The 13,244-nt window shown below is 44.8% G+C and overlaps 1 protein-coding gene across 4 annotated transcripts in view; it reads left to right on the top strand.

The window, feature by feature from the left end:
• TBCD (tubulin folding cofactor D) overlaps positions 1–13,244 on the top strand; it is a 2,839,019-nt gene that overhangs the window by 349,542 nt on the left and 2,476,233 nt on the right. For all 4 annotated transcript variants that reach the window (XM_069654539.1, XM_069654542.1, XM_069654540.1 and 1 more), the window contains exon 9: positions 10,460–10,592. In XM_069654539.1, the coding sequence (XP_069510640.1) occupies positions 10,460–10,592 (133 nt within the window). The remainder of the gene's footprint in view (positions 1–10,459; positions 10,593–13,244) is intronic.

Here is a 13,244-nt window from a genome sequence, read left to right on the forward strand (position 1 = left end):
CTGATAGTGTTAGCCCGTCCATGGCTACGAGCACCGTGATACGCAGGATGCGGAAGTCTGGTTTTGCTCTGGATGTACAATCACGTCTACCGAACATGCCCTTTGATGGCTCTCATTTGTTTGGCAGCAAGGCCGATGAGAGCCTTGAGAGGTTGCAGACCTCCAAAGCTGCTGCTAAATCTTTGGGCACAGCTGTGCGTCAACTTCCGCCTTTTCGTCTTAGGGGGGACAGCCGTGGAGAGGGTTCCTTTCATTACTACTCCTCTTTTGGTAGAACGAGAGGAGCTGCTAATCAAAGGGGCCACCGTAAAAGTACCCATGGTGGACAGGGAAATAGAGGTGCCAAAGCCCCTCAGGCAGCTGCCTCCTTGCCTCCAGGCACTGCCACAGCCGCTTGAAAACAGTTATGAGGCCAAGTTGCATTGTTCGCCGGTTGGGGGCAGTCTGTCTCAGCATCTTGAAGAATGGCGAGCTATTACTTTGGATGCGTGGGTTCTGGAAACAATAGCCCCCGGCTACTGCCTTCCCTTCTTAAAGCGGCCTCACGACAATCCACCGGGGAATCTCTTTGAAGCGTCCGGATCCGCTCCTTGTGTAGGAGATCTTGACCCTGCTGGAGAAAGGCGCTATAGAACTAGTGACTGTGGCGGAGAGGAACAAGGGATGGTATTCCCTATATTTTTTGATTCCAAAGAAAGACGGAGGACTGATACCCATCTTGGATTTGCGTTGGTTGAACAAGTTCCTCAGGAAGGACAAGTTCAAGATGGTCACTCTTTCTCAGGTCCTTCAGGCCCTTCGACTTCAGGATTGGTTGGCGTTTCTGGACCTACATAATGCTTATTTTCATGTGCCGATTCATCCAAAGCACAGAAAATACCTGAGGTTTGCGGCCAGCAACTCGCACTTTCAGTTTCGGGTTCTGCCATTCGGCTTGATCTCCTCCCCGAGGGTCTTCACCAAGCTAATGGTGGTGGTGGCAGGGTATCTCAGAAGAGGGGGGCTTCACGTCTACCCCTAACTGGTCGACTGGCTTATCCGAGCGCGTTCTCCCAAACAAGCTTTGAATCATCTCAGCCTCACCTGTCACTCCCGTCGCAAGCTGGGCTTCTGCCTCAATTCAAGAAGTCGCATATGACACCTTCCCAACAGCTCCAGTACATCGGGGCTGTGTTGGACACGTCCTTGGGGAAGTGCTCGCCTCCCAAGGTGAGGGCTCATCACATTGTACAGATGGTCACCAAATTTCAATGTGCCCAGAGTCTTCCGGCTTTTGAATTCTTAAGGTTGCTCGGCCTCATGGCATCCTGCATTTTTCTGGTGCCAGAGGCCAGACTGATGCTGAGGTCCCTTCAATGGGCTCTCAAGACGCATTGGCTGCAATTCCTCAGGCAAAATGTCGGATCCCGTTCAGATTCCCCTCTCGGTCTCGCAGGATCTTTTGTTGTGGGCCAGCAAAGGGAATCTAATGAAAAGCAAGACTTTTTGGCAACCGTGGCTGGAGGTGACGGTGGTGACAGACGCTTCCCTCACAGGATGGCGAGCCCCTCCATCCAGAGGTCAAGTCTGTCAACCTTCACGCTAGGTTTCTGAAAGGTTGAGATACAAGGATTGGGACCTCCCGGATGACGTGATGGAGGTGTTGCTTTCGGCCAGGTGGCCGACGACCAAATCCCTGTACCGTTGACGTAGGTTTTGTGACTGGTGCAGAGGAAACAATGTTGATCCTTTTCAGTGTTCCATTCTGAGGGTTCTGTCTTTCTTGCTTTCTTTGGCCCACAGGGGTCTTCAAGTGGGTACCATTAAAGATTACCTGGCGGCACTGTCCATCTTCAAGCGCTCGTCTGAAGAATGTTCTTATTTTAAGATTCCTTTGATTTCCCAGTTTCTAAAAGGGTTCACAAATGTGTTCCCACTGTCCCCTTTTCAGGTGCCAGCTTGGGATCTGAATTGAGTCTTGAAATTCATGATGGGTGCTCCGTTTGCACCTCTGCACTCTTGTCCTTTGAGACTGTTGTCTTTCAAGATGGTTTTCTTGGTTGCAGTTACATCTGCTTGCAGAGTGAGTGAATTGCAGGCACTTTAATCTAAGCCACCCTTTACTGTGTTCCACAAGGATAGGGTTGTACAGAGGGTATGTCTGTCCTTCCTACCTAAGATACTGTGTGAGTTTCATCTGAGTCAGAAAGTGGTACTTCCTGCTTTCTATCCTCCTCCTCATCCTCCACACAGTACCTTCCTACCTAAGGTACTGTGTGAGTTTCATCTGAGTCAGAAAGTGGTACTTCCTGCTTTCTATCCTCCTCCTCATCCTGGTAAGCAAGAGGAGAGACTCCATAGGTTGGACCCTTGAAGAGCTTTGAGCTTTTATAGTTCTAGGATGTCCAGGGTCAGAATGGACGACCAGCTTTTTGTGGGGTACACTGGACACTGATTGGGCCAGGCTTTTACCAAACAGACCTTGTCCAGGTGGATTATCCTCACCATTACTGAATGTTATAGATTGGCGGGCAAGGACCCTCCTGAGGAGTTGCGTGATCACTCCACCAGGGGTGTGACTACATCCACTGCCCTTCAGCGGGGAGTTCCTATTAAGAACATTTGCGATGCTGCAACATGGGCTTCCATCCATACCTTTGTCAAGCATTACTCCCTGGATTCTGTCCATGGTCACGATTTGACCTTTGGTAAAGCGGTGCTTTATTCTGCCATCTGATTGGGTATTCTAAATTCGTCTCCCTCCTCCGATCACTGATACTGCTTTAGGAGCTTGTCTGCCGAAAGGTTTCCGAAGCAGCACAGCTGTGGACATTACATGTGGAATACGTTGGAGGAACATCCAGTTGAAAGAACATTACCAGTTGGTAAGTAACTTGTTCTTCTGGCTCAGTCTCACCTGCGCCCCACAGTTCTCATAGACTCCTTCAGTGAGTTTCAGGAGACCCAGTGGCTGACCCCATAAAGCAAGTTTTTTTCCATAATTTGCTGCGATCATCGCAGTCAAACACTGCTGAGAGGTCAACTGAGGCCATGAATGTACAGCTTTTCTCCCCCCCCCCCCATGCGTCCTCTTGTATGCATTTGAGGGCAAGCCTATTTATGTTTGTCGAGTGTCCCTTGCGGAAATGCGTCTGGCATTTACTGAGTGGATGAAACTGTTTTTCCCATTCCTTCAAGTGCGTCAGTAATAGATCCGAAAAGATTTTACAGTCCATCTACTAACGAGATCGGCAGATAATTTTTCGGATCCGACCTACTTCCGCACTTGAAGATGGGTACTACATGCGCTGTACTCCATGATGGTGGAATGTTACCCGTCCTGAAAATATCCTTGAATTCGTAAAACAGGATATTTGCTCACATATTTGGGTCTGCCTTAAAGGTTTTATTGGTCAAACCGTTGGGTCCCGCGGCACGAGACCCTTTGCATTTTGTTATCAAAACCTTGACTGTATTAATCTCAAAGGATGGTTCCCATTTATCATAATCTAATTTAACCATATTTGCTTTTCCCCTCTCCCCTAGTGGGCGTATTGGGTTGCCAAACCTTTTACCAAAGAACTCTATCCTTTCTAATTCTGAGATCGGATTCAATTGTAAGACAGCCTAGTTGAAATCCTGTCCATTCACCAGTGTCCAAAAGATACTAACTTGAGCCTTAATTAGTACTCCCAACATATCTTTAGCATCTTGTTGCATTAACTGATTTTTTTTATTGCCTTAGAAAAGTTTTAACATTTTTGTTTTATCAGCTTAATTGTCTTTTTTCGAATGGGATCATCCAACTTCAATCTCCTAGTTCTATGTAAATCTTTCCTCATTGAACTTTTAGCCAAGGCTATATCATGATCATAGCAATGCATATGCCTAATAATGCTGCTGCTTCTTTCACTTATTGAGGTAATATCTGCCACTGCAGCGCTGATAAGTCTCTGGATTTCATGGGTATTAAAATTGATCATTTTCCAATCTAGAGTGGTTTTATTCAAAGAAGCTCACAGATTATGATTTAGTGCCTCAATATTTCTAGTGGTCCATCTAACCGCATTTCCTGACACACTCACTACAGTCTGTGGTTGCACTCTATAATCTCTAGTAGTCATGACCATATCAGAGCACGCAGTCAATATGGAATGGAATATGGTCGCTCCACACATTTGGGGTGACCATGAATGTAGGTATTGGTCGGGATAGATATAGTCCAGCAGAGAGGAACTTTTCCCTCTGTGCCACGTATGCCACAATGTTACCCCCATGTTCCTCGTTCTTTGATCCTAGGCCCAGGTTACCTAGGCCCACATACCATATTTTACCCATATTTCTTTTTAGTGGGATTCCCTTTTGATCCATATTCATGTTACAAATTTTACATTGCAGATTTTCGAACACACATTCTGCATTCAAATCCCCCAACACCACAATTCGTCCATTCTCATGCTTCATAACCCACTCATCAATCGAACTACACGCCTTCTCCACAAATTCTTCTACCGCTGACATTCCACTATGCCAGGATATATTCACTACCAAGATCCTGACTGCATTGTCCCCAGAGGTGAGGTCAACCTCAAGTCCCAAAAGGGAGGCCTTCCATGATTGTGCCACTAAGACCCAAGCTGTTTTCAATTGCAGTCAGAAGTCTCCCCGAAGGCCTACCCAGTACCATCTTTAGCACATTGGTCATATATCTTATAGCCATTTAGTACTGGAGTTGAGGTCATCCATGTCTCCTGTAGACAGATGAGATTGGCCTCTCTTAAATTAGCCAAAACATTCGGGATTCCTGATTTTGGCTCCCTCTAGTATTCTAGGTTTTTAGGCACAGTTTAATGTTTTTGTTTTTATTTTCCCCTCCCACAGTGACAATCTGCTTATGGTACCAATTTCTGCCACATGGTTGAGATTACTGTGGCCCAATCAATTTCCTTTCCCATCTGTTTGCTCATAAAGACCTGTCCATTGGTCAGATTGTACTTTACATCCAGAGTGGCCTCCTCCATAGATGTCCTTGGTTCAATTTCAAAACCCAGGTTCTTCAATGTCTCTCGTTGGGTGAGTATAAGTTCCTTTACCAAAGGAGAATTGAGAAACATGAAGCTTGTATATAATTGCTCTCGTTCCGGGAAAGCCACTCTGGATATATGTCTAGAGCCAACTAGTCCCAAGGCCGGAATTTCCCCAAAGATATTCAAGATATTTGACCTATTTAAACATATCAGTTCTTCGGGCCCCAGCAGACTTCTTATTCTTATTAGGTGGGTTTCTTTAAATGAGTCTTTATTACTCTTACCGCTGTTTATACCTTTCAGTTTGCTCTTCCAGGTCAGACCAGTTGGCCCTTGATGATCTTTGTCTGCTCCTGCCCCTCCTATCTTAGTAATGGCCTATGAAGCCGATTTACCAGGTCCCTTATTCCAAAGGCCACTCTGGGGTACCAGGAGGGCGGCAGAATATCCTCAACCCGAAATGTACCCAACCCGCAGCGCCTCTCTGACAGTTTAGCAACCACCTCTGAATACAGGGGTTGACAGGCTGACGTAGAGACCCCCTCCATAGGACACCATATGGACTCAGGGGGACCACTTTTAATCAGCCCACTTACAGTCGGCATATGGGTATTTCCTGGCCCATCTGTGCCACCAGTCAATATTAATTCCCCCTCTCTTTGTGGTCCCATAACCTTAAAATTCCTTGATTTCCCGGGCCCACATCCCCATCCAGATATTGGCTATACTAGATCTCTGTCCGCCTTTTGTGGGGTACATTGGGTCCCTTAGAGAGTTCTCCCATGTTTTCCAGAGGCCACACTCCACCTCCCACAAATGGTGCGTTAGTATCAAAATCCTTATACAAACAAATCACATCTGTTTGGGTAGTCGTGTCTACTAACACCGTCTTTGTAAGTGCCCCCATCTGCCCATTTTCCATTTCCACAATGGGTGGTAATTTCGATATAAATACCATTTTATAGGCTGTTTTAGCATTCAAGACCCTCTGCCTTCTCACCATTGGTCCCTGCCTCGTCTGTCTAGCTTTTCTTTGGGACATAGTCTTTGTAGTCGGGAGTTTTTCAGAATTATCCACCTCTGTCCCCCTTCGCTCATCAAGGGGCAAGCCCCCAACATTTCAACACGTTATTTGTTCATTCATCATATTCCTTGCAGAATCATGCCTTACATTATTACTCAGAGTTACAGGTAGTATCAATACTTCCCCCCTCTTCATTAGGTGATTCGACATTATTCGTACATGCCAGCACTACCTCTGAATCTGCAACATCCGAAATCTCAGTTACATCTGAGGAGATAGCAGTAATTACTGGATTTGAGTGATTTCTTATCCCCTCAGTCCTCTCTATAATGGAGCCCACTCCCAACGGCCTGAATCTCAAATCAGAACCGATACAGTCCAATTTACTGTTAACCTCTGCCATCAGCATTTTCGTAGATTTTAGTTCTGCCCATATGTTGTCGTAGAGTTCTACAAATGAACTCAACACTACATTCAAAACAGATACAGTGGGATGATGTAAACGTATTCTCTCATCAATTTCTTTCAACGTGTGATGCATTTTTGGTGACCCACATTGAGTCTCTGATTTGCTCAGGCCGCCCATTTGACTTCGTTCCACATCCTCAAATGTATTTCCTTTATCCGTAGCCTCAATAATGATAGTGAGTGACGTGGGGGAATCGTGTATTGATGATTCACTTGTCTGCTGCATCACACTGTTCATGTTTCCCTCCATATTGGCCAATTCCAAAGCTTTATCAGCACACTCTATGATGCTTATGTCTGTCATATCGCTCCAACATTGCACTCCCTCTTACAACTTTGGATATTTTTACTTCTGTACTGGTTGCTGCTGACTTTACAATGTAATGGTCCATAAACCTTTATCCCCTTATTGGTTGGGACTCTTTTTTTCCCCTTGCTGTCATGGGGTAAACTTTCGCTGGTATCATTAGGGATTTATTAATAGTACCTGAATCAGGAGGAGCATGAATCTTTACTTTCTGTGCAGCTGCTGGATTGAATTGATCATCCAAGTTTAGAATTATTTGCGGTACCAGGAGGCCGTCCTCAGTAGCTCCCCCATTCTGTGCCCCTGCCAAACTCCCAGTTGTTGCAGTTATTGGCGAAAGCCTACATAGTGAAGTGGAGATTGAAGGCTGGGTTTGTTGTTTATTAGTCGACTTCTCAGGCCCCCTCAGCCCTTCCAAGTTAAGGGGGGGGTTACATTATTTCCTTGCTGGGTGCTCGGGTCCATATGACTTCGTAGCCCAGAGCACATTGTCAGTATGTTTAGTGTCAAAGATAGGCGTTAATGCTTCCCAGATCAAAGAGTGACTCCACCCCAAGGACACTCTGCAGTCTCTGGGTATATCTTAAGTCTTTAACAGTGGGCGCTTACTTCAGTGTGTATATACACCCTTCTAATGTACCCACTTGAGAGTCACAGGTGAAAGAATTACGTAGCTAAATGATACTTCCCAGTTCAAAGACTACACCACCTAGTGGCTCCCCCACAGTCTCTGGGTAAATGTCAAATCTAAAGGGAAAAGGTATGTGTCTGGATGTTGCTTCCCAGATCAAAGGGTACGCCAAGTAGTGGTTCCCCCGCAGTCTCTGGGTAAATAACAAATCCAAAGTGAGGCGGTACGTGTCTGAATGTTGCTTCCCAGATCAAAGGGTACGCCACCTAGTAGTTCCCCCGCAGTCTCTGGGCGTGTATCAGTTCCACAGGATTTTTGTGCAGTATTAAAGTGAATACACCCACACAAGCAGATTCCTCGAAGTAAATTCAAGGAGAAGTCCTCCCAAAGCGTCTCTGGACCGCCCTTGGGTATCAGATGGGTATTGAATGGAAAGTGTACAGCGCAACTGCAATCCGATACAAATTTAGGCAATAGGCATGAGGCTAGAAGGAAATGCGCAGTGGAATACCTTGTATGCAGTTATAATTGCTGTATCTCTACCAGCGGCCTCAGCGGGTTCAGCGGTCTCACAGGAACACAGAAACACACTCCACGTGACTGAGGCTATTTAGGTCCTGCCTCTCAGTCCACAGCAAAGTAGTTGAAAGTGAAGAAAGGCTTCCGTTTTCCCTTTTCCAAAAGACAGCAAGCAAAGGTCCTGCCTATCAGTCCACAGCAAAGTTGTAATCTCCTTTATATGTCTGCCACTTCGGCATCTGACTGCTGCTCCCGGTTTCCCCATTATCCTCTTTTCTCCACCTCAGTTGCAGGGGTTTGATGGTATCTCCTTTGTTTCTCTGATTCTTGGGAATCTAACTCCGTAAAGTGTCTTTCCGACTGGACTCTTCTCTCCTAGTGCAGTGGCTGAGGGTTTGTTTGTTGGTTTGTTCATTTCTTATGCCCACCAGACCTAAAGGTATCAGGGTGCAGCAGCAAGACAATGCAAAGCTTACAGAATTACAGGGTAAGGTCAGGGTAAGACACACATACAGATTGTAAACAGGTAGGATACATAAACATAGTAAACAGTTATTACAGTATGTTTTAGTGGAATATACAGATACATCCTAAGTATAAAATATAACAATCAGTCCTAAGGGTCAGTGGATTTGAGTAGGTTAATGTAATTACGTCTAAAGTTAACTAGTGAAAGGATTCTGAGGGTCATTCTTATAGGACTCGCGCTCCCAGAATGCCGTGTTCCTCTCCATCCTGGTTACCTTCTGCTCTTTTTCATTGTCACTCTCTATTACCTTTGAATCTCCTTGTAGGACTGCTCCTTGGTTGCCTGGCAGCTCGCCTTCAGTGAGCCTTTTTTATAGAGCCACGATATATTGCTGAACTGCATGTTGGTTTTCATCACCCTTCTCTGGCTTTTTGGTTTGCGAGTAACTTCTTGCTCATCTGCATTCTGGAATGCCAATTTGATTCTTTTGTACAGTTTCAGAATCTCCTGCCTACTCATTGGCATTGCACTTCTTCACGCTATTCGGTTTTATAAATTGCCATCACAGGCCGTCTCCACTCCAGCAATGCCACAAAGTGCCTGGATTCTGTTTAACCCTGCTATGTCTTCATGTCCTCAGACAGCACCTTCACCCTCTAGACTTGTTTCTTACGACCATAAAGAGCTCTCTTCCTTTACTCTTCCAGCTGCTTCCTCTTTTCTCTCCCACACCCCATCCATGTTGTCCTGCTCTCTTAATCGTGGTTGCTGCACAGCTCTTGCCATAGAGAAGGTAGAGGCATTTCTCTGTCTGTGGTCTGTCTTCCTGATGACATGTTATCAAATATAAGTTTTCATGTGGCGTTCCCCTCAGCATGTAATCAGAAGCAATGAACAGGGGAGGGGTGAAGGATGGCATTATCATATTAAAGATGAAGTGGGGCCATGAAGTATTATTCCAAGTAGTATGACCTTACGTGGAAGAGGTTTTTCAGACTATGGCGATGGGAGTAGCAGTCGTAATGGGGCAATGAGAACCAACAAAAGGAGAGACCGTCATGAAGCTTTTGTGAGAGAAGAGCAATCTGTGCTAGGAACTCGAGGATCTCCAAGAGAAACGAAGTAAAGCAACAGGATTGGCAGAGCCTTTATGGGACCGTGGAAGCACACAGTATGGTATAAGGAAAGGCAGTGTTAAATGGATGACACCAGAAACTGTTGAGGTGGAGTTCTATTCTATATAAGAATAATGGGGTAACTTTAGATTTCCAATAAAAGCAGTCTTGAGTACGGTCCTACTTCCTACACTACCAGGTTACAACTAGCCATTGGCTATGGGGGTGTGGGAGAGTGAAGACTTGGAGGGGACAGTGTTTTTAGCTGCAAGCAGATGTTTGTTGGCCTCACCGTATGGAAGTAATTAATTCTGATTGGGGTCGGGTTAACATGCATACATGACAATATTTTCCATTCGGGAGACCAGTCCTGGTTTTAACTTTGCATTCCGGGATATGTAGTCCTGGATTTTCCCTTTATAAACCCTGTACTACAAGTCCCGTAATTCACTTTAAACCAGCACTGGACTTCCGGCTGCCAAATGAAATGGAATGGATAATGTTGGCATGTTAAGTGCATGCGATAAAGTGGTGGAGCATTCCCAGCTCACGTTTCTATTTTTAGACCAGGAAGGGAAAACTGGTGTAAGTATAAAGGAAACTGAAAAAACATATTCTCTGTAGGTTCAATGTTCAGATTTTTCTCCAGATGTGCCACTTGTAAGCCTCTCCTAGCCACACAGACATATGTTAATATGTGTAATTGTAACAGTTAAATGGTTCTTGCAGAAAATGTAGCATGTTTATTTAGCTCTGTGCATGTGAGTTCCTTTGTACAAAAAATACAAAGCCCGAGGTTACCCATTTATCTTGAAATCGTTCGTTTAGACGGGGAAACCAGCTTGGGTAACAGGAAAACGTAAATGCATAGTGTTTCTGCTGTTTAATACGTTTTTTTTCTTTCAATTCTCTCTCATGAGGTTTATCACTCGCCCTGATGTGAAGCAAAAGAGAATGGCTGATTTCCTGGACTGGGCTCTTTCAACATTATCTAAATCCTCCTTTCAGACCATGGAAGGCGCAACTGCAATCGATGGCATGCTTCAAGCCCTGGTAAACATTGCTTTTCCTTACTTAATTTTTTTTTTTTAATGTTATTCAGTTATACAAGTAACTTTTCACATTTTTTATCAGATACACAAAGAACAAAATAATGTATAAAATCAAACATTCAGACATTTCATTTTCCTTTTATAAAATGCATGAGCAAACACGTATACTAAAACGCCACTAAAAACCGCAATCACAACAAAATACAATTCCCTTAAAACACAATCCAGTATCAGATAGAAAATTACATAATTGCCATTAACCATTTCATGTCATTCGTGTCATCACGAGCTTAGACCTCGAACGGCATCAAACGAGTACAATATTTTGATTATAAATAATCATGAGGGTTATGCGGCTCCATCCAGTTCAGTAAGCTCTAGCGACTTTAAAAAAACAGTTAATACTTTTAATACAGAGGAGGTGGTCCTACCTGCCAGGCATTGACCCCACACCATCTCATTCTTACCCATGAGTAATGAGTTAAATCTTTTATCTTTTATGGTGGGTCATACTCTTACACTGTACTGCCGGGCAGGAGATAAATACGTTTTTTAATGTCTCATGCTGATCAATACAGAATCTACAGTCTGACTGTGCAGGTGGCAGTAGACCGTACCTCATCTGGACTTCCTTCGATGAAACCAGGTTCCATGTAAATCTTAAACTCTGCCTTACATTTCTGTGTAAATTGCCAAGCACAGAGCTAGGACCCCCGGTCGTTTATAATCGAGGGCCAGATGTTTCAGGGAATCATAACTATGCAATTCGTCCATGGTAGTGGCTGAATCAATTTGATGAAGGACCCGCTTCACTGGCCCAGGATTCTAGCTATGTCATCCCTAGGTAACCCTAATCTCTTGAGCAGGGTATAACAGTATTTGTAGAATTGAGTAATAAAGGTGTCCCCCTTTGCATCTAATTTACTCTTTAAATCAATAAAGAGGGAGTTCAGCACTTACGTTTTATAAAATAGAGACAAGAACTTCCACTGCGCCCTACATTTAAGCGAGTATAGACCCAGCTTGTATCTTACTGCAACAATAGGTACCAAGCTAGGAACCTTGAGAACTCGCCTCAAGATTACACCTTCCAAGTAGGGAAGTACATCTAAAATCCAGGCCGTATGGATCTCAATTCTGTATTAAAGCTTTGGGAGAATTTTCCCCTCCCTCATAAAATGTCAAGACAGGGAATGCCAAGAACTTTTCAAATCCGGAGCCCACCCTGCTTGGTTGATTAGAGAGTGTAATCTCACGTAATTTAAACCATTGCCTTATTTGTGACTTGTTTGCTTTTGTTGTACTAGGGAAGCCCAAGTAGATGAAGCTTTCTACTCTCTCCAAGCGATCACCATCCACTCTCCAGTTAAATGAAGTAGTTATTTTCTTTTTAGTGCAATGCAAAAACTTAGTTTTTAATGTATTCACTGCAAGGGAGTGCACCTATGCGTATTTTGTCAATGCTGTGAGTAAATGTTGCAAACCAATTGGTGCACAATTGAACAGGAGAAAATCATCTGCATAGGCCAGCCATATTGGGTTGAGCCTGTGAATTTTCAGCGTGGAAAATGCAGCAGCTTCAAGGCAATCTCCAATGTCTGACAAATAGAGGTTGAACAGGCTGGGAGCCAATACGCATCCCTATCTGACGCCTCTAAAAGTGGACACTTTGTGAGATAGAGGCCCTCTTTGTCCTAGTCTTTTTCGGCACATTCAACCCCTCATGGAAACCAATTAACAAGCGCAGGAGTACTTCAGGAATGCCCCATGCTCCCAGTTTTCTCCACAGTAGTCCTCAATCTACTGCATCAAAGTGGACCGAAAGATCAATAGTGGCCACGAAGACTGATTCATATTTACCAAACCAAACCTGGCTCAGAATGTATTTTAACAGGAACCCATTAATTGAAGTACCCAAGAACTTTCCAAAGCCTGTCTGCCACTTTTGACTCTTGCCCAGACCGCTTTGCCAACTCTCTAGATGTTCTAACAGTAAGGCCAAAAAGACCTTACTCGAGAATGGCTGTTGGTCAGTAATTTTGCAGATCTGCGTGCAGGTCACCTCGGAGCGCAAATCACGTGACCTATGGTGAAGGCAACCAGTCGCTTCTTTCTGATCTTTTCTGATCGATTGGGGGGTCTAACAGTGGTCAGTGGTCTGGGACTGACTGGTACCTAGGAATGCTGGGGTTCTTGGGACGGGGTCATCTGGGAGCTATTACTTACAGCTGAGATGGGGAAGGTCGAATGCTTGTGCCCTCCTTCTCGTGTGATCGCTTTTCACAGAGTTCTCAACCCCCTTGTGGCCTTGCAGGGTGCATTCCTTCTGGGATACGAATGCTGGCAACATGAGACAATAAAGGGTCTATGAATCTTTGCAGTGCTGGCCTTTCTCACCGGTTCCCCAACTACAACCTATTCTTGCATGCATACGCTTATTTCCGTTTGTGTGGCTCTGGCCTGTGCCCTGGCTGCAGCACAAAACTAGGCCTCGATTTCAATATGGCTGCTACTATCTAAGATGGTGTTTGATTACCAATAGACTCTAAAGCCGAAGTATGCACCACTCTCTCCGCACTGTAGCCCCTGACGACATCCTCCTTCCCCCTGTATCCTCTCCAAGTCCTTACTGCACACTTACAGGAGGCAGCCT

Source organism: Ambystoma mexicanum, chromosome 3q (assembly GCF_040938575.1).
Source record: "Ambystoma mexicanum isolate Mex_15411 chromosome 3q, UKY_AmexF1_1, whole genome shotgun sequence".
Lineage (NCBI taxonomy): Eukaryota > Metazoa > Chordata > Amphibia > Caudata > Ambystomatidae > Ambystoma > Ambystoma mexicanum.